The sequence below is a fragment of the Somniosus microcephalus genome, chromosome 16, assembly GCF_052327205.1.
Source record: "Somniosus microcephalus isolate GS21.2 chromosome 16, FLI_Smic_1.0, whole genome shotgun sequence".
Classification (NCBI taxonomy): Eukaryota; Metazoa; Chordata; class Chondrichthyes; order Squaliformes; family Somniosidae; genus Somniosus; species Somniosus microcephalus.
This window is the reverse complement of record NC_141002.1, coordinates 18,576,537-18,603,359: the sequence shown is the minus strand read 5'-3', so window position 1 is coordinate 18,603,359 and position 26,823 is coordinate 18,576,537. Positions and strand designations below refer to the sequence as shown.

The 26,823-nt window shown below is 44.9% G+C and overlaps 1 protein-coding gene across 1 annotated transcript in view; it reads right to left on the bottom strand.

The window, feature by feature from the left end:
- The window catches only part of LOC147105997 (uncharacterized), a 297,066-nt gene that overhangs the window by 54,847 nt on the left and 215,396 nt on the right, over window positions 1-26,823 (bottom strand). The window contains exons 29-35 of the mRNA XM_086009782.1: window positions 25,114-25,212; window positions 20,472-20,654; window positions 14,032-14,130; window positions 13,716-13,904; window positions 11,679-11,777; window positions 9,032-9,159; window positions 5,710-5,896 (exon numbers count right to left, since the gene is read on the bottom strand). Of these exons, the coding sequence (XP_085865908.1) occupies window positions 5,710-5,896; window positions 9,032-9,159; window positions 11,679-11,777; window positions 13,716-13,904; window positions 14,032-14,130; window positions 20,472-20,654; window positions 25,114-25,212 (984 nt within the window). The remainder of the gene's footprint in view (window positions 1-5,709; window positions 5,897-9,031; window positions 9,160-11,678; window positions 11,778-13,715; window positions 13,905-14,031; window positions 14,131-20,471; window positions 20,655-25,113; window positions 25,213-26,823) is intronic.

Genomic DNA, 26,823 nt, shown 5'->3' with positions numbered 1-26,823 from the left:
AGGAAGTACCCCTGGACTCTCCAACCTTTTCATGGTGCTGTTCATTGGAAAGAAGGAAAGATCTTGTGTTTATATGGCAGCTTGTCATGTTCTCAGGATGTCCCAAAAAGGAACTTTACAATGAATTACTTTTATGAAGTGCAAACACTATTGTTATGTAGGCAAATACATCAATGAATTTCTGCACAGCAACACCCCACAAAGGGCAAAAGAGATAAATGATGTGAAATGAATGATTAGGTGGAGATGACCTCGTACAAGAGGTAGGTACTTTGTAACATTAATCAGGGCCAGAGTGGTCTCCTGGACTAGTTTAGATTGCCTAATGGGTTTGGAGAGGTGGTTTCCAGAAATGTTCACGCTCTAATTGTCCTGGGTTTTTGCCTCTCCCAGGAGATTACATGGCTCCGGGTGGGGTGGATAGTGTCTGTATTGTTATCCATAAGGACTCACAGCTGTGTGGGACAGGTTGGATGGACCAGTAGGTCTTTTCCTGTCTGTCACTGTTTGCATGTTCGTATTCTGTTCTGGTGGGTGTTGGTTGAGGGAGAAATGTTTGCCAAGACACCTGAAAAACTCTTCACTCTTTGGAATCGTTCCATGGGATCTTTAATCTCCCAACTTGAGCAGGTAAATGGGGTTTAGCATCTCATCTAGCAGATGGCACCTTCAACAATGCTCGGTACTGCACTGGTGCATCAGCCTAAACGATATGTTCCTGGAGCGAGCCTTAAACCCACGAGCTTCTGACTCAAGAGGCGAGAGTCTAGCCAGAATTTACATCACTCACATCTTGGTGATACAACAAAAATACTTGCCTTTATATAGTGCCTTTAGCATAGTAAAACACCCCAAGGCGCTTCACAGGAGCTTAATTAGACAATAAAAATGGACTGAGTCGAAGAAGGAGACATTAGGACAGGCAGAGTTTCAGGCGCGTCGTAAGGAGCAGAGAGAGGTGGAGAAGTCTGGGGATAAGTGAAGGAATTTAAATTGCCTGCGTTGGAAAATGACCATAACTAAGGACCATATAAATGCAAGTCTTTCTTTTTCCATGATTTAAGAATCAAAATCTCTTCAAAGCCCTTCTCTTTAGTTCTCCAGCCCAACCTCTCCATGCCCCTCCCCTTTCCTTATGCTTCCTTTCAGCGAGTGTTTGAAGAAGATTCAGTCTGAAGAATAGTCACCCATACTTCTAGTTGTAAAGTCTGTAGGTTGTGCAGTAAATAACTTCAGAGACTTTAGAAGTACAAACAAAACAGGTCTTTACTATTCAGAGGTCTGGGCGATTTCTGATCTAGTTAACGTATCACAACCCTTATATACTGGTGTGGTCACTATCGGTATTACAGTATACATGAGCCAATAAATAGTGCCACCCTAAAGTAGTGCTCTTAAAGGCGAACGGTCACATTCTATAGTTCCCTTAAAGGTAAACGGTTACATACACAACACTCCTCCCTTCCTAGCTTATTACTTACAGAATCCCGTTAAACATACAATCTTCAATTTTATATAAACAGTTTGCAGATATACTCTCGATGGAGTCAACGTCATATAACAATTTACAGATATACTCTCGATGGAGTCAACGTCATATAACTTCATGTTTAACATAACATAATAACATATATAACTTCATGTCAAAACAGATCACAGATTCAGTCTCTGTGGAAAACAGTTCATAGATTCAGTCTCTGTGGTGTAGTCGGTTCACATTGCTGGAGTGACTCATTCAATAGTCCTTCCATGGTTTTAACAGTTTGAACTTCCGAACTGAATTGTCTCCGTTCGGAGGGACCACGTGTGTGATCTGGTAGAGGTAATAATGGTTCAGATGGGTCATCTTCTGTTTCGACTTTTCCTTTTCTGCTTCTTGGAGACTCTCTGGGCTCCACTGTCAGCTGCCAGCTGCATGCGCAGTTCCTCCTTCTCTTCCTCCTTTTTCCGTAGTAGAGCCACCTTCTCCCGATGTTCCGTAGACTTTCGGTGCTCCTCCATGATTTCTGTATGGTGGGAGTCGAAGTTACAAGTTGGGCAGGACAGGACATAGTAATATTCGGAGTCGTCCTGAGCTAGGCCAGCGAGAGGGTCTTCTATGTCCTCCCTACCCAGCTGGACGTCAGCCAGCTTTTGTTCCAAATCCAGACATCTTTCCTGAAGAGACTTCTTCACGTGTTCCGCTTCCTCTAACTTTTTCTGGGCTTTCAGCAAGTTGTTTACTAATGACCTCATTTGTGATTTTAATACTTCAACTTCCTTTGGAGATTGATTGATCGGACTATTCAATCCCTCTACCGGAGCAGTTGTTTCAGCGTTCTGTTGTTCAACCTTGACATGAGTCAGCGTACTTTTGGTATCTAAGGGTTGCTCTGCTGCCATCTTCTCAGTCTGTGTTGCAACCTCGGCTATTTCAATAACTTTTGAGAGCTCCAAACCCTTCTCCTCTGACGATTTAAGCTCATGTTCATGGCCCATTCTTACGGTCTCTGTGTTTCTTACAGTTCCCTTTTCTTCCACTGAAAAGATTTCCAGTTGCATCTGTTCTTCAAGTCGTTGGACCTCGGCCATTGCCGCTTCATATTTATTTTGTGTTTCCTTTAATCATTTAACGAGTTCTTGGACATCCTGTATTCCCTGTTCTGGTATGTCTTCCACCACTAATTTTTTTTCTATGGATTGAATCCCTAACGATGAGTCAGCCTTGGCCTGAAGCTCATCAAACATTTCCTGCAGACTTTGTAATTCTTGCTTATGGTCAACCTTTAGTCGTTCATGTTCAACCTTTAGTTGCTCATATGCTTTCACTAACACGAGCTTTTCGGAAGTTGCCAAGTTAACCCCTTCCAGGATTGTAGTCCGAGCCTGCTCATACTGTTCTTTCAACTCGTTACACTCTGCTTGCAACAAGTCGTAGAGGTGAACTGGAATACCATCCTGACTTCCTGAAGATTCCTCTTCCTTTGGATCGTTCTGTGTATATTCTAGTTCCTGAACAGCCTCAGGGAGATGTGATTGGTACTTGGCCACGATGGCTCTATGGTCGCTCTCTGCTTGAGCGAGCTGTCTCTGTTGTCTTTCCAGGGACTCCCATTCGGTGTCCCAGAACTTTTTCACCTTTTCCATCTCTTGTAGGAGACGGGCACTCAACTGTTCTAATTGTCGTTGTACTTTGACATAACGTTGAGTTCTAGCCCGGTGTTCCTCCGTAATGCATATGTCTGTAGCTTGAACAGACTCAGAATTCTCTGTCTTTATGCACGCCATCGATTTCCCAACCTTAGTCCGTGAGTTCATGTTAATCTTGTTTTTCATACATAAGCTGGACTTATCGTCTTCCGGCTCGGAGTCTGAGCTGCTTGTCTGCACCGAGTCCTCACTCGTCATTGCTTGTCGGTAGTGCCATTCCATGTCTATTTTCTTGATCCACTCCCGTCCCAGAAGTGGTGGTCCTCCCTCAGGTAGTACGTACAGATACATTCGTGGGTGTTCTTTACCCCTATCTCTCACCTTGACTCGTATTTTTCCCAGGGGGTATACATGATGCCCCGTGTATGTCTGTAATACGAATTTGGTATTTCTTAAGGGTATGTGAGAGAATAACCGGTGATAGTCCTTTTGGTTGATGACGGATACAGCTGATCCCGTGTCCAGCTCCATTCGTACTTGGACTCCCGCTATTTTTAGTGTGACCCAGATCAACTGTAGATCAGTTACTTTACCCACATGGTGGATTCTCAGGCTATCCAGCTCCTGGCTGTTTGGGTCTGAGTCTGAATTTTGTTCGTCTGAACTCTTTTCAGCCACCTGATGCACCTTGTTGTACTTTCCTTGTGGTGGTGGCTTCCTTTGCTTGTTGGTCTTCTTTCCGGACCTGCATACCTTCGCGATGTGACCCAGTTTGCCACATTTCCTGCACTCTTGGTTCTTAAACCAGCACTGATTCTGGTCGTGCGTTGTCTTTCCACAACGGTAGCATTTGGGAGTGCTTGCTGTAATTTGGTCCACCCCGAGTGCCGCCGCCTTTAGCTGCATTTCCGCCGTCCCTTTCGCTGCGGCTTCGTGCGATGAAGCTATGAGGACAGCCCTGTCCAGTGTGAGGTCGTTTTCTTCCAGAAGTCGCTTCTGCGTTCCTTCTTTGGCCAAGCCGCATACGAACTTGTCCCGCAGCGCCTCTGTCAAATTCCCTCCAAACTGGCAGTATTTCGCTAGCTTACGCAGTTCGACTAAGTATTCCGCATTGCTTTCATCTTGCCTCTGGGTTCTGGCGTAAAATTTAAATCGTTCAGCCAGCATCAACGGTGTGGGGTTCAAGTGATCCTTCAACACTGTTACGATCTCTTCGAAGGTCTGGTCCACTGGTTTAACTGGTGCTATTAGATGTTTCAAAAGCCCGTATGTTTTTGCTCCCATCGAATTTAACAAAGTTATTGCCTTGTTGTCATCCTCAATTTCGTTGGCTACGCAATATATTTCTATGCGTTCCACATACGTGGCCCAGTCTTCTATTTCTGCATTAAAGTCATTAATATTTCCTCGCTTAGGCATCTTCTTCTCTTTTTGAGAACAGTACAAGTATTACTTTACTTATTATTAATTTTCTTCTCTCTTCTTGAGAACACACCAGCCTTTCTGAAAAATCTTATTACTTTTCTGAAATTCTTAATAATTTCCAAGATGGCGGTTTCCCGCTTCTTCCTTCTTCTTCAGCGGTTTTCCCCGAAAAATGGCGGCTTTCCCGCGCTTCTCGCTCTCCCCGCCCACTTCAATGGCGGTTTTCCCGCGCTTGGCGGTCTTCACCCGGTCCCCCGACGCCGTCTGTCAGCCCGAGTGCGGCCCTTATCTATAATGCGATCGCTGGATCGCGAAGCGGCTGCCGGCCCTTATCTGTAGATCCGATCGCTCTCGCGGCTCTCGGCCCTTATCTGGAGATGCGATCGCTGGCTTACAACGCCTCCCGCTCGGCTCTGGCTCCCCCGCTCGCGCGGCTCTCGGCTCTGACACTCCCGCGCCTACTCGCAGGCTCAGCGCTTCGTGGCAGCGGTTGCTGCACGGCTTCTCACATTGCCCGCGGTCCGGCTGTCACCCGACGCCGTTGGACCCGAATGCTTTGCCCTTCTCCTCCAAATACTTCTACCCCGTTTTTAATTTTTTTTTATTTGTTTTAACTACTCACAGTCTCTTCGGCCGCCTTGTTTTAGGCTGATTGGCTCGCTCAAGATGTGGTAGCAGGGTAATCTGTGCCTGTTGCTGCCGCAGCTTTGCTGTTAATCTTCCAGCTTCCAGTAAGTACTATACTTTTAGTAGACGGAGCCTCGTGTTTTCTTTTTGAAGCTCTCTGCTACTGGTTAGTCTTGCCGCAGGGTACGATCGGACTCGTCGCCACTGTAAAGTCTGTAGGTTGTGCAGTAAATAACTTCAGAGACTTTAGAAGTACAAACAAAACAGGTCTTTACTATTCAGAGGTCTGGGCGATTTCTGATCTAGTTAACGTATCACAACCCTTATATACTGGTGTGGTCACTATCGGTATTACAGTATACATGAGCCAATAAATAGTGCCACCCTAAAGTAGTGCTCTTAAAGGCGAACGGTCACATTCTATAGTTCCCTTAAAGGTAAACGGTTACATACACAACACTAGTACTTTCTGGTTTTATGTCAGATTTCTAGCCCGTGGGATTTTTAAAAAAGTTTTTAAATCCTTGCCTGTTTTAGATTCCTGCATTTCCAACAGTCTGACAGATAGCTTCTCACTGGGCAATCCTTTGCCCTGGTTGCTCACCGCGGACACACTGATGTTGTAGGTGTGCTTGGGATGCAAATCTTGCAGGTAGATGTAGGTTGCATTCGTTGTGTATTGTACAGATGAGGAATCATTGACCTGGACATTAACCTGTTAAAAAAAAGTTTGTTGTCCTGGTCAGTCAGCATCTTAAGGTGGACCACACAATGACTGAAATTGATGCTTACACTCTCAGTACATAGACAGAAAGACACAAGGCTCCTTTAAAATGTGCCTCAGTTCCACACTTTCTCTGCTTCTGCACATCACTTAAACAACATCCACATGTTATAAAGGCCTTCGATAAGGTACCCCATAATAAACTGATGAACAAGGTCAGAGAATGCGAAGTCAGGGGACAAGTAGCAGAATGGATAGCTAGCTGTCTTCAAGACAGAAAGCAGAGAGTAGGGGTAAAAGGTAGTTAATCACAGTGGTAGAAGGTGGGAAGTGGTATTCCACAAGGATCAGTGCTGGGACCACTGTTGTTCACAATTTATAGAGATCTTTAAAATTATGAAAGATTTTGATCGCGTGGATACAGAGAGAATGTTTCCACTTGTGGGGAAGAGCATAACTAGAAGTCATCAATATAAGATAGTCACCAAGAAATCCAATAGGGAATTCAGAAGAAAATTCTTTACCCAAAGAGTGGTGAGAATGTAGAACTCGCTACCACAGGGAGTGGTTGAAGCAAATAGTACAGATGCATTTAAAGGGAGGCTAGACAATGAGGGAGAAGGGAATAGAGGGCTATGCTGATAGATTTAGATGAGGAAAGACAGGAGGAGGCTCGAGTGGAGCATAAACGCCGGCATGGACTGGTTGGGCCGAATGGCCTGTTTCTGTGCCGTATATCTTATGTAATCCTATGCACGTGTAGGTTTATGGGCACTCCACAATATCACCACGCATGTATATAGCGCTCGTCACTGATTACACTCCTGTTAAAGGCGCAATATCAATGCAAGTTGTTGCTATGTGAAGGAAAATATCGCAAAGGGTTTTACAAGGAGAGAGGGGATACTTAGAAGCGGACACCAAGCATAAGGAAAGGGGAAGGGGAATGGAGAGGTTGGAATGGAAAACTAAAGAGAAGGATTTTGAGGAGATTTTGTTTCTTAAATCAGTGGAAAAAGAAAGACTTGCATTTATATAGCCCCCTACGGCCTCAGGATATCCCAAAGTGCTTCACAGTCAATGAAGTACTTTTGAAGTGTAGTCATTGTTGTAATGTCGGAAATGTGGCAACCAATTTCCATGCAGCACCTCCCACAAACAGCAATGAAAAAACATGACCTGATAATCTGTTTGATGGGTTGGTTGAGGGATAAATGTTGGTCAGGACACCGGGGAGAACTCCCCTGCTCTTCTTCAAAATAGTGCTGTGGGATTGTTTACGTCCACCTGAGAGGGCAGGTTTAACGTCTCATCTGAAAGACGGCACCTCCGACAGTGCAGCACTCCCTCAGTACTGCACTGGAGTGTCAGCCTAGATTTTTGTGCTCAAGTCTCTTAACTGTGACCAAGCAGTTTTGACTTGTAATAGCTCTGTGTGAGCACTCTACAATACTGAGGATGCTGTTACCAAAGCAACCACTGATCTCTTTCTGTTTTGTTGAGATCCCTTTCACCCAAGTGGAATGACACACAAATTGGAAAAAAAACACTTCTTTTTTCCCCCTCTTCTCCAGAGGAGGCTGACTCATGTTGAGATGTAGTTCCGAAAGGTACTGGTATACTAACCCAGGCACAGCTAACCAAAGCTGCAATTCTTCTTTCTGGACTGCACTGCCTGAAAGGGTGGTGGAAGCAGATTCAATAGTAACTTTCAAAAGGGAATTGGATAAATACTTGAAAAGGAAACATTTGCAGGGCTGTGGGGAAAGAGCAAGGGAGTGGGTGTAATTGGAGAGCTCTTTCAAAGAGCCAGCACAGGCACGGTGGGCCGAATGGCTTCTTTCAGTGCTATAAGGTTTCATGTGTGAGCCTAGACACCGAGGGATTTATTCCTCAGGTAGAACACGGGATAGCACATTGACTTAAAATACCGTCATGTAAGCTTCTTTAGCAAGTCACTAAGCCACTTAACATAAAAATCATGACTTTTTTTTGTGCAAACGTATTAACCAGTTCACAAAGGAAATCAAACCTGACTGCCAGATCACATTTGAACTCTGCTCAGTCCTCACCCAATCTCCACAGACTTGTACTTCCCAGCGTGGGTTGCTGAAGTGCTCAGAAGCTGGAACCCGGGGCTATTTCTCCACTCCTTTGCCCTGCAGGCACAGAGACCCCACTGTAGTGCCCTCCCTTGCCAGTCCGCCCGAGATCAGATAACTCATAACCAACCGTGAATCAAAGCTGAGCTGGATGGCCCAACACATCACAGCCTGGTGCCTTTACCCAACTGAGGTATCCGGTCTGTAATGATCAGTAACATGTCATTCTAGAATGGTACACTAGGTAGAGCTGTATGTTTAGCAGTGGGCTACCCACAAGGCAGTAGTCAAGATGGATGCCTGCACACTAGTCCACATGGCTGAATAAATGACTAGCTCCAAGCTAGCTGTTCATAATGAAAACGTCTATTTATTTATGAACATAACACGGTCTGGCTCAAATGGTTTAAAGAGACTCTGGGGCCGATTTTCACTTGGTTGGAGGGGATCAGCGTTAACGGCTTAGAAATGGGGTCGATAGCCTTACCATCTCACTAGCCCCACTGATCAGCCCTCTGCGATTTTAACAGGGGCCTACTGCTGATCCACTGAGGCGGTAGACCTCTTTCCCCATACAAATCGTGGTCCTAATGACGTAATTAGGACCCAGACTGCAAGTTTAAGGGTCATATGGGCGGAGCTTGCATACACCAGCATTCCAATCAGGAAACTGCTGCAAAATTTTTAACAATTGATTTTTTTTGGAGCCATAGTGGTTCCTCCTCCCAGCTCCACAAAAATACTGCGGGCCTCTGCCAGCCTAGCCTGGGAACTCCCATGGCATTGCGTTCTCTCCCCGCTCCGTGGAGCACCTACCTGTGGGCCTCTGGCACCATCCCAGCCGGCCTATACTCCCGAGGCCCAAGAGCGGCGAGCTAGCTCAAGACCCCTGTTTGGCGTCCGCAGCTCGCCTGTCGGATTCAAATGAGACCGGGGCCTCAAATTCGCAGCGTCTTCTTCGCTGCCTGAACAGGTGGGGTTACAAAAGTCTTCAACTTGCACCCAGCTCTCTGGTCATACTCACGTTGTACTGTATCATTTCTTTGGTGGGCGCAGAGGGTGGCTTCCAGCTGACAAGCAGGCAGCATGATTCGAACTCCCCCACCTTCACGTCCTGGGGCGCTGATGGGATCCCGTTTGGTTGAACAGCGGCTGTAGTACAAACAGATACAAATTGCACATTTCTTTTTTTAATCAAGAACCCAAGAGTGAAAATGGGACATGAGACTGAGATTCGTCGGGAAAGTGATGGCAAATGTTGGTTTTAAAAGCGTGAAAATTTTAGGAGGGTTCGGGTTGCCAACTCCAGTTAGACACATTCCTGGCGGTTTCATCACATGACCTCCAACCACCCCCACACTCCCGCCATTGGCCGCCTGACTCGTCCGTCCATCCTCGCGATGCACTGCCTTCCTCCACCAATTCGAAAGCGAGCAGGTTCTTCATTATCCGACTGGATGATTCTTGACTGTCAGTCAAACAGCCTCTCTCCCATCTCCAATAGTTTTATAACTAATAAACAAGTGCCCAATGAAAATGAAAAAGAAAATGCAAATGTTTTATTTCCCCTATGATTTTTCTCCTGGGTTGCTTGCGCCGGTGTCCTGGAGATTAATCTTCACTTCCTGGAAATCCTGGAGGTTTGGCAACCCTACTAGAAGTGGGGGTGGGGGGAGGTAAATGAGTCGGAGTTTTGAGCTCCCGAGAAAGAATGAGTTGGAGTAGGAGACGGTGCTCAGAGTCTTGACTTCAACACAGTGAGGATGCAGGGAGAAGGAAGAGAAATGATGGATTGGTGTATTTTTGCCGAGGCAAAACAATAGATGAATGCTCAGAGAAGCACCGACGATTGAGTATTGATAAAACCGGGAGAGACGAGAACAGGTTGTGATGGAGAGAGAGAGGTTGGAGGTCGAGGGGAGAGAAGAACCACCCATCAAGCTTTTAACCTGCATCCTGCCCAGGAGTATGAGAGACAGAGATGTTCGAAGCCTTCGCAAAAATGGGAGCGGTGTTGAAGTCTTGGAGGCACTTGGGATTCATAGAGGGCTAAGAATTGTTTGGGACAAACAGGTAAACCGAGTTTCTTGGAGGCAACCTTTGCAATGGAGGCAATCTGAGAGTTCCACTTGAGGTCAGCGGAGATATTGAGGCCAAAAACGGCAACATATGAGAAAGGAATTAGAGTGGTTGTATCAAAGGCAGAAATGATGCCAACTATATTCAGAGGCATATTTGAAGAAATGTTAATAATCCATCTATAATATATTAAAAATACTGCATATGGCACAAACTTCCTGTCTAAATTACCTGGACTTCCTGCCCCACAATTTTTGTGTCACTTTTTTACATCAACATTTATGATGGGAAGTGCCTATGTCAACACTTGCCTTTCTTACTGTCACTGAAGACTTCCTGACGGTAGGTGGCACTGTTGCACCACTCTCCCATCACCCACCTCCCATGCTCTGCTGCCCACACTTGCAATCTACTGTAAGCCATATATTAAAAATTTATATGGGCCCCGATAAACATTCCGCTTCCTGGTGCTGCTCCTCTCTCTGCCCTGCAGCGGTTCAGCTGCCAACTCCAGGCCCAGTTTCTGCTATCCTTCTCCCTGGCCCAGTTCTTGACGCCATTCGTGGCTCTTTTAGCTGCCGGCACCACTCCTTCCCCCTCTTATTGCCGCATATTGTGTATTTTTCCAGTTATATTTTTTTCCTATTTGAGCACAGCAAGCTCCCACAAACAGCAATGAAATAAATGACCAGAATATCTGTTTTAGGTGCTGGTTTGAGAGATAGATATTGGCCAGGGCACAGGGAGAACTCCCCTGCTCTTCTTTGAATAGTGCTGTGGGATCTTTTTACACCCACCTGAGAGGGCAGACGGGCCTCGATTTAATGTCTCATCTGAAAGATGGCACCTCCGACAGTGCAGCACTCCCTCAGTACTGGAGTGTTAACCTGGATTATGTGCTCAAGTCTCTGGAGTGGGACTTGAACCCACAACCTTCTGACTCAGACAAGAGTGCCACTATCGAGCCATAGATAACACCCTGAAGTCTGGAAATAGCCTGGTGAAGAATTTTGTGAAATAGCATCTCAGTAGGGGAGAAAAATAGAGGGAAATATGATCACCTGCCTGGAAAGTTTTTGAAAATGTTTTACGTCAATTAAATAGCATTTAAATACTTGGGATTTTTGGATATATATTTTAAGATAAAACTTTAAACATCCTACAAGGGTAATTTTAACATAACTCGCTTGGCGTGGATTGGCCATTGCTTTTACACTCCGCCCGATTTTACTCCCTTTTAAAACTTAATTATGATCTCGCTACACTCGGCACAGACAGTGAATCTCCCCCAGGGCGATCGTATCGGATAAAGATAGGTAAATGGAGTCGAGGTACGGATCAGTCATGATCTAATTGAATGGCGGAACAAGCTCGAGGGGCTGAATGGTCGACTCTTGTTCCTATATCCCATTTCAGATCAGTTCGAGGTTCATCTGCCTAGTCTAGCAGTTTGCATTTCCTTTTCTCGCTTCACACATAACTTGATCTCAACTCTGCCCTCACAAGAAATATTCATTCCAATGAATGTCTCTTTGCTTTCGGTGGAATGGGAGCAAATTATTAACAAGGTGACATGTTTTAGGAATACTTACTGCTTTGGGTCGTAAACTTCAATGTGGAACCAGTGCCCTCTTCTCCAAAGAATGTTATCGCAAAAACAGATACAACGTATGGCGTTGACTCATTCAGATCTGTTAAAAGGAAATGACAAGATACATTGGTGACCCAGGTCCCATTTTGAAGTGGTGACTGTATTGTTAGTGGAAGATAACTAACTCAACTGCAGCCCTGTAGGAGATAGGTTGCTATTATGTCTTTGAAAGCAGCTAGGCCCACCTCCCCAGGAATCTTTTTGGCCGGAAAAGTTGTGCAGGGCACAGAAAGCTACAACCACGTGGGACACACACTCTGGGGCATGCTGGTCTATCAAGGCAACAAAAGTGCATCTTTAGGAATCCTATGGTTCTCGCTATGACAACTCTGGTAAAGGCATGTTCCTTGTTGTAGTGCTCCTCAATTGCTGATCTTGCCACTCTTAAAGGGGTCATTATATATGGCATAAAGGGGCATGCTTCATCAGGCCACAAACCACCCACTGACTTGACTGTCTTCCCTGAAGAGCTCAGGTAGGGCAGAATCCCCCCCAAGGACGAATGGATCAGGGCAACTTCCATCAGCATTCACGTGAAAAACTTTGCATCTGGTCACATACAATCTGGACGCTCAAGTAAGCGGCACCCCTTTCTATTAAGAAATTTTAGAGGGTCAATGGTAGGAACTCGACGTGATATGTGGGCACAATCCATTACACCCAGCAATTTGCAGAACTCAGCAATGAGAAAACTGGACGGCCCTATCATGCTGCTGCCTCACTGCCGTTCTCTAGCTTCCCTAAAAAGTGCATCGGTTACCTGATGATTAGATGCCAGGACTGCACCTTGGATGATATTAGACAGTGGCTGCTTGAAATGAGCCTGTGGTTTAAAATTGAAATGTAGTCATCACTTTCACGGCCATAGGCAGAACTCTCTATCTCAGCTGATCTTGGCTGCAAGTCTTCATGTAATAGATGGCACAGCTTCTCTATTGCCTCTTTGGTGAAACACACACTTCTCAAGCAAAGGTACTCACTGAGATCGTCATAAGATCTGCATGGCCTGTAAATTCTTTGGGGCTTGATTATATCATGCATTGCGCATCCTTTTCTTATGCTGCCTCGCCTTCCATTTCTCTATCCTGCAATGGCCCTCCACCACTCCCATTAAAATTTAAAAAAAGGGAATCCCCATTTGAAATCCCATACCTGGTACTCAGAATTCTAGTAATCACTTTTTAGGTTGCAGGCTCCAAAGTAAAGCACTTTTACCAGTCTCAGTTGATGCTGACAATGGGCACATCTCCTTTAGCTCATCGTTAATTACCCTGGTACAATGGGAGTGCAAGCCACAGGTCATAGAAACATAGAAGATAGGAGCGGGAGTAGGCCATTCGGCCCCTCGAGCCTGCTCCACCATTTAATGCAATCATGGTTGATCATCCAAATTCAGTACCCTGTCCCTGCTTTCTCCCATATCCCTTGATCCCCTTAGCCTTAAGAAATATATCTAACTCCTTCTTGAATATATTTAATGACTTAGCTCAACTGTCTTCTGTGGTAGAGAATTCCACAGGTTCACCACTCTTTGGGTGAAGAAATTCCTCCTCATCTCAGTCCTAAATGGCTTACCCCTTATCCTTAGGCTGTGACCCCTGGTTCTGGACTCTCCCGCCATCGGGAACATCCTTCCTGCATCTAGTCTGTCTAGTCCTGTTAGAATTTTATAAGTTTCAATGGCAATTGGCACTCCATCGCTCTTCCTCCTTACTGGCCTTTATTTTAATGACCTCCCTACTGCATCAACGTGCGCACTTTGAGAAAGCCCCACTCGCAATGGAAACCTCAACGTTGCCAATATGGGGCAAAACCTGGTGGAAGCGGGTCCCGCCCCAGAACCCATCTCCAATATTGTTGGTTTGCTGCATTTCAACCCTAAACCCGCCAGAGGTTGCAAGTAAATTTGAGATTAATGAGAACCCCCCACCCCAGGATCTCACTCTCACATTCCATTCCACATTTACCGTGTCTTTACCTGTGAGGCTCACACTGGTTGACGGAGGAAAAGCAATGACATTCATCATGGGTCTGTCACTACCATAGGGACCATAGTTAATGGAGTAGGACAAAAGCAGGGCAGTATCTGAGGTGGGTGGGTCCCAGCTAATCACAGCGGTAGATGCGGTTATATGGGAAGCCAGCACGTTACCGAGGAATCTCGAAACTGCCAAGAAAACATAGCCTCAGTTAGATTAAGGAAAACATTTAATCTTATCAAACTCTTTAACCACTATAGTTAATCAATTTTACACTCCTGTCTCTATCTAATAATAAAGTTTGTGAATACATACGTGGGGGAGTAGTGATGTTAAGAGGCTGGGAGCGGAGTGTTGGGTTAAAGGGAGAGTCACACTCTATAGACACGGCGTAAGTCGTGTCTGGTTCCAACCCTGAAAAGAAATACTCATGGTTAAAGACAAGTACCAGAATACCATGGTAATGCACTTCCTCACAGCCTGTGGAAAATATCAGGGCATCAGGGAGAATTTCTACCAAAAATTCTCACAAATATGCCCTGAATTCAGAAATCTGAATGACAACCAAAAACTCCCATTCCTACTGGGGGAGGAGAGAAGCTGTGTAACACTGGCAGCACACTATGTTACAGCTTGCCATGAACAGAGGGACAACCAGTAAACTAAGAAAAGAGTATATATAAACAATGCGAATGTATATTTATACACTCAGGGATATACCTGTTTATACACTGTATGAATAGAACTGCGTTTATGTGTTCAACCATAAATGTATTTTGATGCTTTGGCAACATAAGATGTACCTTATCATGCCAATAAAGCGATTTGAATTTGAATTTGAATTAATGCTTCACTCAAGTTACTTAGTGAGGGTACATAGCCCTCTGCAGCCATGTTTGTGGCCAGTCCCTGTGTCAATGCTGCTCTTGAGCAGGGTGTGCGAGCGTAGCCTGCTAACAACCTACCCACTTCTGTCAGAAAGTGACTGGCTGCCTGCCCACTGAAATCTCAGTCTAGCTTCTTGTCTTCAGGTGTCAGAGGCCTATGTAGAGAGGTGTTATTGAGATATCAGCTTTTGCAGGGGTGGGGGTGGCATATCTCAGCTTTTTTGAAGCTGTCGGTCAGCATTTATTAGTTAACCAGGTTGACATGTCTGCAACAAAGCCATGCTTTTTGTTGGATCTCCAACTCCTTCGGCCACAGCGGAAAACAAAGTCAATCCCACGATTCCACACATTGTGGGGGTGAATTTCCATGGAGGTTCTCCCATTTCTCTGCCATGGCTTCGGCGACAGAACTGTAGAAACCCTGAGCAACCGGCATAAATGTTGTCTACACCATATTTAAAGGATTTTCATAGCTCCCCCACCAAAGGTAAGTGGGAGAACCTCTGTGGGTTCTCTACGATGTTCACTCCCTTACTGGGGTATGATTCTAGAGTCACCCTCCGCTACCTTGCCCAAGTGGCTATTATTCATGTTTGAGCCATGAACGCTTAGGGCAGCCGAGTTTGTAATCCAAACCACGACCCTGTGCTAGATGTGACATTACCCTACAGGGAGGGGTTAGAGTTGCAGGAAAGGTCGTCTATTGGAGGCCACCTTTTAGGCAGGCTAAAAAGAGGCAGAGAAGCAGGATTCTGGTCTTGTTCTCTTACTTGTCTATGTGAATTGAAAAAGGTTTGAGAGAAATATATCTATAGAAACATAGAAGATAGGAGCAGGAGTAGGCCATTCGGCCCCTCGAGCCTGCTCCGCCATTTAATGAAATCATGGCTGATCTTCCAAATTCAGTACCCTGTCCCTGCCTTCTCCCCATATCCCTTGATCCCTTTAGCCTTAAGAAATATATCTAGCCTTAAGAAATATATAAAGGGTTGAATCTTCCATGGAGAAATTAATTAATTACTTCATGTTGACTCCAAATCAGCAGCAATTTGGTTGAAACCTCTGATGACAATGTAATATAGACCTCCCTTGTGTGCACTTTCAATTCAAACTAATGATGACATACCCAGGGGAGCAGGTCACATGTACCAGCCTGTGGCCCTTCAATTAAAAGCTAATTAAGTTTAAAAAAAGAACCAGCGACGGTTAATCTGCTGTTTTTAAAACTACCTTCAGGCAGATTCTCAGTCTGCAGTGGGCTGAAACTGGGATGTGTGCATTCCCTGGTGGAAACACACAATTATTTCCTCTTATAACATCACACTCCCATTGCTTAAATTTCCATGCAGGACAGCAGTATGGTTTGAGGGGAAAAAAAGGCAATGATCTCACAACCCTCAAGCCTTCCATGCTATTGATGCTCTGCCAAATTAAAGTACAAACTGAAAACATTCTACAATCTTCTCCGGGTGCTACATTCCAGTCAGAACCATTACTAAAGCAAAATGCTTTAATCGAATCCCTTGCTTATGGCTCCCAGGAGGCTAAAAATATATTGGGAAAAGACAGGATAGGTGCAGCAATGGGATTCAATGGAAGAACTGGGGAACTTCCTGTTGAAGGAAGAGTGGGGGAGGGGCACATCCTGGTAACAAGGAAATGGAGAATTCTCGCCCAACTCCAATCGTTGGAAAAATGTACAATTTTTTTCACAGTAATTATTTGGCCAAAAGCACCTCTTGGTTCTTCTTTCTAAAATTACCCCACCAATGTAAAATGACGGATGGCAAAAGGGTTGATCTTTAGCTTGGCTGATGTCCAAGTAGGGCTCAGTCATACAGACCAAGAAGGTCCCAAGCCTGATTCCCAGGATATGTTGAGTAGATTAGTTTGCTACAATTAATCTTGGTGCTGCTGGTCTAGAGAGGAGAATAAAATCAGCCAGGGCTCCTGATCGCTACCCAGTGACCTCAGCCAGAACACGCGTGGGTGTGGATCTTGAAATAAGTGAGAAAAACAAAGACTGATCAGGGTCCGACGGCTACACCGCAGAGTGGTAGGATGTCGGTTCCTCACAGGGCCAGACCTCTTCTCAGCTGGACTCTCGGTGAGAATTAAGTAGGTGGAGACAAGTCTTCCTATGCGGAAGAAGCAGGATGGAATACCAGGTGATTCAATTATGCCAACCTGCTGGTGTGTGCCATCATACATGACCACCACTAGCAGATAGGGTTGGCGGCGCAGGGCCCACACCTCACCCCTGCAAAATCCAATTTGGCACTCTACTCTACTTTATCTGAATGGTAGATAGAACATTGCGCCATGAGTTGTACAACTTAGAAAGGCTTTGTGACTCACTCACACCTGCAGCCCATGTAAATTATGGTTCTCTCACACTTGGAAGGAAAACCCAGAAATATTTCTTTGCCAGTGACGGGCATCCATTTGTGAAGGAATCCATTCATCTTTTGGACAAATTATCTAGTTTTATTTAAATCAAACAAACCTTGCAACATGAGCAAGGTTTAATGAGCATATCTTCTAATCTGCTGGGAATTCAGGACGTGCTTTAGGTATCCAGGTTTGGAGTTTAAATGACCTCAGATAGGATCTGAAGCTTATTTGGGACTCGAGATGGATCCTGCCTTTTGCATTAAAACTTTAGACAGTGGCCTCTGTTATGTTCATTAATAAATAGACATTCTTATTATGAACACAGCTAGCTTTTGCTAGACCTTTTATTGAGCACATGTGGACTAGGTACAGTATCTGTAGAGGCATCCATCTTGACTGCTGCCTTGTGGGTAGCCTAGTGCCTCATGGGTAATGTAGTCTTAATATATATACAGCTGGGTAGTGTAGTCTTATACATACAGCTATGTACAGCTCTACACAGCTCTACGGCTCCACCTAGTGTCCACTATAGAATGACATGTTATTGATCATTACATCCCCCTTTCTTTGAGGTTTAACAAAATCAATATCAATCAACTTTCAAGAAAACAATAAAGATAATATCAGTAACACTTTTGTTAGTGCTCTATAAACATAAACATTTTCAAAACAGTCAACACATTTTCAAAGCTTTACATTGTACTCAAAGATTAAGTCTATCAGGCTTTTTTACTTCACATGTGGATCTTCTCAACACGGGTAAGTCTGATGTGTCTTTATGAGATTGTTCTGGCGGTGAATGACAAGATGCAGTTGCGGCATTGTCATCAATCTGCTCTTGTATAGATCGAGGTCTCCTTGCGATCTTTGCTTGGAGAGGGTTTCAGTGTTTCCTTCACTCTTCATGCCATAACTCTCAATGTAGTCAATGCACTCTCGAAAAACTGCTGGCAGCTGGATCCCATCATACAGCATAGTCCTCTCAGCAGCCTCGGCTAATGGAACACCAAAGATTGGCCTGAGGGAAGAAGGAGTATCCACCGGAACTGCTTCCTGCTCTGGTGCAGGCTTCTTCTTTTTCTCTTTCCACTGCTTAACCACATCTGCTGCGGTTATATCTTTGGACTTTTTCTCCTTGTGTTTTTCCTCTTTGTGCTTTTCTTCCTTTGGCTTCTCTTTGACCTTAAAGTCTTTTTCTTTCTTCTTGGAGAAACTAGGCTTTTTGAAGACATGGATACCCTTTGGCCTTTTCATCCTTGATGGGCTCTCTGCTTCATCACCTGAGTCATCTGGTCTGCTTATGGCACAGTTTATACGGTAGACTCTCTTGACCAGTTCTAAGTCTTCACAAGCTTTGTCACCTAGTATCGAATCAAGTCTTTCAGCCACAACAGAAAACATGAGATGATGCACTTTGTCTTTGACTGTCACTTTAAGTCTGCATACACCTAAGCTATCTATTTTCTGTCCATTATAGCTCTTCAGTAGTACTGACTTTTTCTGTATTTTGGGCTTTTCTTTCATATTTTTTATGTCACTCATACTGATTAAGTTTGCTTTTGCCCCAGTGTCCAGTTTCAATGTAACTAATGCTCCATTTATCTGCAGTGGGACCATCCATTTGTCCACTTTTACTGCATTGACATTATGTTCAGCATTGTCCATTTCTGAGGGCTGCACATTTTCTGTATCTTTTTTGATATCGTCACATGACACCATTCCTACAAAAAATGTCTCACTTAAATCAGCGTCCGCAATCACATTAACTTGTTGCCCTTTCGTTGTTTTTACTTTTGAAAAGCATTGTTTGGCAAAGTGATTCTTTCCATTACACTTTGTGCACATTTTTCCAAACGCTGGGCATTGTCTTAACTGGTGTTTGTAACCACAGCGTTTACAATTAAAAATTTCATCCTCCGATTGCTTTTCATTTCTGTTCTGCCCACGTTTCTTCCCCTTGTAGGACACAGCACCGACAGCAGCATTATCACTCATTACAATCGCATCATTATTGATTTCACTGAAAGTCTTCGCGTGCTTTCGAGCTAGCTCGCTGGCTTGGCATATTTTCACTGCATTTTCCAAATTTAGTTCGGTTTCTCTCAACAGACGTTCCCTGACTTTTTTATCATGAATACCAAACACAATCTGGTCACGAATCATGGATGATTTCAGCTCAGAGAAATTACATGTCTGTGCTTTCAGTTTCAGATCAGTTATAAAGCTATCAAAAGTCTCATTTTGTTGCTGTGTCCGAGAACGGAAGATGTATCTTTCATAGGTCTCATTCTTTTTGGGAGAGCAATGTGCATCAAATTTTTTTTAGCACATCTACTAATTTTTCTCTGTTCTCCTCTGGATTAAATACAAATGTATTAAATACCTCTATCGCCTGTGGGCCTGCAACCGTAAGCAGCAATGCTATTTTTCTTGCGTCTGGCTTCGTACCGAATCCGATGGCAGCAATGTAGAGTTCGAATTGTTGTTTAAAAATCCGCCAATTGTAGTCGCCATGTCCCTCGAGATTCAAACGCTCTGGTGGCTTCAAATTCTCCATGTCGCTTTTCACAATTTTTTAGCAGATATTTACAACTCTTGGTATCCTGGTACCATCTTATGTTCATTAATAAATAGGCATTCTTATTATGAACACAGCTAGCTTTTGCTAGACCTTTTATTGAGCACATGTGGACTAGGTACAGTATCTGTAGAGGCATCCATCTTGACTGCTGCCTTGTGGGTAGCCTAGTGCCTCATGGGTAATGTAGTCTTAATATATATACAGCTGGGTAGTGTAGTCTTATACATACAGCTATGTACAGCTCTACACAGCTCTACGGCTCCACCTAGTGTCCACTATAGAATGACATGTTATTGATCATTACAGCCTCCAGACTCGAAGCTTAGCCTCAAGGTGAAAGTTGTCCTACCTACTGCAGCCTTTCTCATAGGTTGACAGATGAACTTACTTTCTTAAGTGTCAGTTGTGGCTCAGTGGTAACACTCTCGCTTTTGGGTCAGAAGGTTGTGGGTTCACGTCCCACTCCAGAGACTTAAACACAAAATCTAGGCTGGCACTTCTGTGCAGCATTAAGGGAAGGATGACTTGTTAAACCGAGGCCCCATTTGCCCTCTCAAGTGCATGTAAAAGCTTTCAAAGAAGAGTAGGGGAATTCTCCCAGTGTCCATGGCCAATATTTAGTCCTCAACCAACATCACTAAAACTGGTTATCATCACATTGCTGTTTGTGGGAGCTTGCTGTGTGCAATATTGGCTGTCGTGTTTCCTACATTACAACAGTGACTACACTTCAAAAAGCAGTTAATTGGCTGTACAGCACTGTGGGACATCCCGAGGCCGTGAAAAGTAAAGTCTTTTTTTAACTTTTCCGTGAATTTTACAGAATGCCAAGTGAACATTTGGATACAGAGGTTTGCCGACATAATTGAGACCCGATTGACTTCACTTCTTACCTGTGATCAGCGTCTCCGTACTGGCTGAGACGAGGCTGACAGTGTGGACAATATTGGGTGTCCTGATACTGTGGTAGTGCAGACTGCAGGCCCACAGATCACTCGCACTCCCCAGAGGGGCCCACGTGATCACAGCACTGGTGGCGGAGACGGATATCAAACTCGGAGGCTCCGGGTTCATTTCTAAAGAAAAAAGTATTACTACAAAAGAAAATCCATTAGCCTCATTGAGACCGCTGCAAGAAAGACAATTTGTGTTCACTGGTGAAAAGCAGATTGTTATTTTCTCGATCACCCTTTAAAAACTGGGAACAAATGAAAGTTTGTCTGAAGTTGTTTTTCATCCATCCTTTTCTAGAAGGCTCCGACTCTCGGCCGAGCGAAGCTCTCTTTCTGGTATCTCACCCAAGTGGCTATTCTTCTTGTGGAGTAAATTTATGTCTTCAGCATCTGGGTGGTGATCTGGGTGAACTTGGATTGTCCACCCATTATAGAACCCGTCTGATCTTCATTCCAATGAAATCGGCGGAATGAAAATCGGGCAAGTTCCCCAAACAAGCAGGCGATCCGCTCCGCCAAATTACCGCCATGCGGCAAAGTCGAGAATTTACCCCAGTGAGCGATGACAGGCTGTTCAACCATGGGGAGATATCATAGGCAAACTTGAACCTGTCCTCGCCCAACACCCAGGGGCTTTGGAACAGAGCAAGGACGGGGGTGGGAGGGGAGGTGGAGAACTCGGGCTGATATTTCTCCCCTTCTCTGAGGCCGTTTTAGCGCCTCGAGCTGAGATCAGCCAACTCAGAACATGCGACGGAGAAAAGGTGGGACCATGGTGGCTTGGCTGCTCACTCGATGAACTTGCTGAACCAGCGGGGGAGCTTAATTTTGCAAGAATTAGCAACTTTCCAGGTTTGAAACTGCGTTGTGTGATATTAGTAACAAAGGCACTAATCCCTTTACAGTGCTGCTATTGGCGGGTACGGTAGCATAGTGGTTATGTTACTGTCTTAAGAAAAGACATACTTGCTCTCGAGTCAGTACAAAGAAGGTTCACTCGGTTAATCCCGGGGATGAGGGGGTGGTCATATGAGGAGAGGTTGAGTAGATTGGGACTCTACTCATTGGAGTTCAGAAGAATGAGAGGCGATCTTATTGAAACATATAAGATTGTGAAGGGGCTTGATCGGGTGGATGCGGTGAGGATGTTCCCAATGATGGGTGAAACTAGAACTAGGGGGCATAATCTTAAAATAAGGGGCTGCTCATTCAAAACTGAGATGAGGAGAAACTTCTTCACTCAGAGGGTGGTAGGTTTGTGGAATTTGCTGCCCCAGAAAGCTGTGGAAGCTACATCATTAAATAAATTTAAAACAGAAATAGATAGTTTCCTAGAAGTAAAGGGAATTAAGGGTTACGGGGAGTGGGCAGGAAATTGGACATGAGTCTAGGTTCGGAATGGTCATGGCCCTGTGGGTAGTGGAGTGGGCCCAGGGGCCGTGTAGCCTTGTTCTGCTCCTACTGTGTTCTAATTCTGTGTTAGATTTCAGGAGATGGTTTTATTCCTGTTCCTGGCTGGGGTGGAGATCGCATTTACAGAAGGTAAGTACTGTAGAAAATATAGGGACAGAGTGATCTCCTGGAAGAATTTCGATCGCCTAGATGGGTCGGAGAGGAATTTCCCAGATTTTTTTCTCCCAAATTGGCCATTGGGTCTTTATCTGGTTTTTCGCCTCTCCCGGGAGATCACATGGGTTCGGGTGGATGCAGAGTAATAGAAGATTTGAGGTTAGGATCAGATCAGCCATGATCTTATTGAATGGTGGAGCAGGCTCGAGGGGCCGATTGGCCTACTCCTGCTCCTATTTCTTATGTTCTTATGTTCTTATGACTAGTAATCCAGAGGTCCTGGACTAATGATCCGGAGACATGAGTTCAAATCCCACCATGGCAGCTGGGGAATTTAAATTTAGTTAATTAAATAAATCTGGAATTAAAAAGCTAGTATGAGTAATTGCTGTAAAAACCCAACTGGTTCACTAATGTCCTTACCTGGTCTGGCCTATATGTGATCCCAGACCCACAGCAATGTAATTGACTGCCCTCTGAAATGCTCACCAGCAAGCCAACCAGTATCAAAAAAATATTTGCTACGATGGATTGCAGCAGTTCAAGAAGGTGGCTCACCACCATCTTTTCAAGGGCAATTAGGGATGGGCAATAAATGCTGGCCTTGCCAGCGACGCCCACATCCTGTGATTAAATGATGTGAAAACTGCTGGCAAGGGTTACGGGTAGCAGCAACCACAATGTCGATAGTCTAATTGCAGCACAGCCATAAAACAAATCAGACAATGAAGAACCAACAACGGGCAGCTCATCAGCTTAGATCTTGAGCTGGGCAGTTTAGTTCAGTTAACTGCAGATGGCTCATCGCTCCTCCCTCAAGGCGGCAGAGGAAAACTGGCTCTGTGTTGCTGCGGTTCATTCAGAACTCCAGCAGGCTGAACATTGATCAGCACTGATGTCACTGGGAGGTACAGCACTGCTCTCTGCAGGCTGAAGCTGGATGGATGGCCAGAATGGAAGGAACTAAACATAGGAACAGGAGAAGGCCATTCAGCCCTTGAGCCTGTTCTGTCAATCTACAGGAAACTTTCGTTTAACCGGAGGTTAAAAGTCCGGAAAGCTCTATCTACCAGCAAAACTCAGGAGCCGTTTTCTATAAGTTTTTTTACTTCTCGTTGCTTTTTTTTTCCCAATCAGGCTCTGCAAGGTCTGTAGCTAAGCAACAGCTTCAGCTAGAGACGCTTGCAGCTGCAGCCGACTGTTTTGAAGCTGTTGCTAAGCAACAGGGTTTGTTGCTTCACACGGAGCTGAAAAGCTCTGTATGTTTTAACATTAGCGCTGGTTTATACGGCAGTTTTGATCTAACGGCACCAGCTCGGTCCCGTCAGTGCCGGATACCAGAAAGTTTCCTGTATTAAATCATTGCTGATTGCACCTCAATTCCTTTGACCCATATCCCATGATACCCTTGCCTAACAAAAATCTATCATTCTCAGTCTTTAAAGCTCCACTTGACCCATAATCCACAGCCTTTTTTTGGGGGCGGGGTGAGAGTTCCAAATTTCTACCACCCTTTGTGTGGAAGAAGTGCTTCATGATTTCATTCCTAAACGGCCTGATTCTAGTATTAAGATTGTCGCCCCTTGTTCTTGATTCTCCCACCAGAGGAAAGAGTTTCTCTGTATCTACCCTACCAAATCCCTTTAACACTTTAAACACCTCGATCAGAATACCCCTCAATCTCCTAAACTCAAGGTAATACAAGCCAAGTTTATGTAACCTGTCATCATAATTTAACCCTCTAAATCCCAGTATCATTCTGGTGAATCTGCGCTGCACTCCCTCCAAGGCCAATATATCCTTCCTGATGTGCGGTGGCCAAAACTGATGCAGTGCTCCAGATGGGGGCTGACCAGAGCTTTACACAACTGAAGCATAATTTCACCCCGTTTGAGATAAAGGTCAACATTCCATTAGCCTTTTTGACGGCCTTTTGTATCGGCGCACTCTTGGTGATTTGTGTACCTGGACACCCAAATCTCTTTCCTCCCACAGTCCCTAGTTTTGCACGAATGAAAGGTTCCTAACCAACGTGCAGCACGCAGTCAACCTGCCCTTGTAATGTGACTCTCTCTCATCGACTCTACCCCCCAATCCATTTGATGTTGTGAGGAGAGATTCTGCAAGGTTTTCTTTCCCAGCCTCCCAAGGTAAATCAATAAGGAACTCAACAATAACTACCAGCCCTTCCATTCTACATCACACATATGCCTCTCAAGCAGAAAGGAAAAGACTGCATCTCGGGTTGGCAGGAGGGAAGAGCTTTGAAATCAACTGATTTTGCCTTGTCCATTGTTGCTGCTTTTCACAGTCTGCTGTTTAATGTCAGATTGTCCCAGTTAAACAGGACGGTTGAGAGGCACAACATCCATGGTTCTAATAGCTCAGGAACCATCATGCTCTACACACCATTCAATTTGTCCTTAATAAACACTCAATCAATCCAATTGCGAACCAAATTTCCACCAATCTCCTTTCTGAAGGTGAAAATCACCACAGGAATCACTGGTTTATCAGGGAGTTGATTCCACATCATTATGACCCTGTGCGGCTGGAGCGGGAATTTCCTTTCCTCTTAACTCTTGCATGAAGGTTGTTAATTTCATAACCATGCTATCTAGTTCAGCACTCAACTGTTCAGCCCATTCCTCTCAAAATCTCCACACGTTATAAGGAGGAGCATTCAAGTCCTAGTCTTGAGGGAAGATTTCTTTAATTCCCTAGTTCAAGTGGAAGTGTGTTCTTGAAATAACGTTCAGAGGAGATCTTCCTGTTGTGTTTCCGATTTGCTCTTGCAAAGCAACCAGAGGACATCTTCCCCTTCAGTCTAATTAACTGGCCTCCCGAAGATAGCTGCCTCTTACTGAGCCACCTTGTACCTCCATGCCCAATTATGCTTTTAACCAAGTTGTCCACAAATACCGGCTTGAATTGTGCAGAACCCCTGTCCGAGAACGTACGGCTATACATTGTGGAGCTAGTAACAAAACAAGAGACCCCCGGAAAAGCTCACCAAAGTAGGTCCTGAAGGTAAAAGGCTGAGTGGTCACCAGGCCGTCCGAGGTGGTGTTTACCTGGATCACAGTGGTACACACCGACAGGGAGCGCAGATCTGCGATTGAAGTCATATTAGTCAACGAGACAACATATAAAATATATGAGAAACAATTTGCTTAAACACGCTACTGAGGTTCTCTGATATCTCAGTGAGTAAATGCGCCGCACAGTGCGGCACTGAGTTACACAGCCTTGGAAGGTCCAATGTTCCATCCCTGCCCTGTGCTCCCCTGGCCAGCCTCCCACCCTTGCACCTTCCGTAAACTTGAGCTAATCCATAACTCTGCTTTCCTAACTCGCACCAAGTCCTGTTCACCCATCACCCGCTCTCGCTGACCTACATTGGCTACCGGCCCAGCAACGCCACAATTTTAAAATTCTCCTCCTTGGTTTGAAATCCCTTCTTGGCCTCGCCCCTCCCTATCTCTGTAACCTCCTCCAGCCCTACAATCCTCCGAGATTACTGCGCTCCTCCAATTCTGGCCTTTTGAGCATCCCCGATTTTTATCGCTCCACCATTGGCGGCCGTGCCTTCAGCTGCCTAGGCCGCAAACTCTGGGATTCCCTCCCTTAATCTCTCCGCCTCTCTTTCCTCCTTTAAGACGCTCTTTAAAACCTACCTCTTTGCCCAAGCTTTTGATCACCTGTCCTAATATCTCCTTATGTGGCTGGGTGTCAAATTTTGTCTGATAACCCTCCTGTGAAGCATGTTGGGACATTTTACTATGTTAAAGGCACTATATAAATGTAAGATGTTGTTGTTGAGTTAGTCAATTTCAGTGTGTGGAGATGCCGGAGTTGGACTGGGGTGGACAAATGTAAGAAGTCACACGACACCAGGTTATAGTCCAACAGCTTTATTTGAAATCACAAGCTTTCGGAGCGCTGCTCCTTCTTCAGGTGAAGTGGAGAAATGCATAAAGACACAGCTTATATAGTCAGAGAATCATGTCAGATGTTTACAGGTAACCTTTCCAACTGCCATTTATCACACCTCGGCAGAGAGATAATCACAGCAGTCAAAGGTGTGAATGGTGTCCAAACAGGTCAGTCAGGGAAACATTACATCAAAGAACAATGAGGTGGGGTCACAAGGGGTCAAATATTGCAGATGCTGGGGTCTGTATGAAAAACAAAAAAACAGACAAAAAACATTTTTTTTTTTAGCGACAACGGATGAACGGACACCGCGCAACAATCACCAGGCAGGAGTGTTCCCTCCCAGTCGGGGAACACTTCAGCAGTCAAGGACATTCAGCCTCCGATCTTCGGGTAAGCATTCTCCAAGGTGGCCTTCGAGACACACGACAACGCAAAATCGTCGAGCAGAAACTGATAGCCAAGTTCCGCACCCATGAGGACAGCCTTAACCGAGATCTTGGGTTCATGTCACGCTACATGTAACCCCACCTGATGCAGGGTCATCCAGACTCGAGTCGACATTGGCTTGTTCTCTCTACACAGATGCGGCCGGACCTGCTGTGATTTCCAGCCAAAAAAAAAAAAAAAAAAATGTTTTTTGTCTGTTTTTTTGTTTTTCATACAGACCCCAGCATCTGCAATATTTGACCCCTTGTGACCCCACCTCATTGTTCTTTGATGTAATGTTTCCCTGACTGACCTGTTTGGACACCATTCACACCTTTGACTGCTGTGATTATCTCTC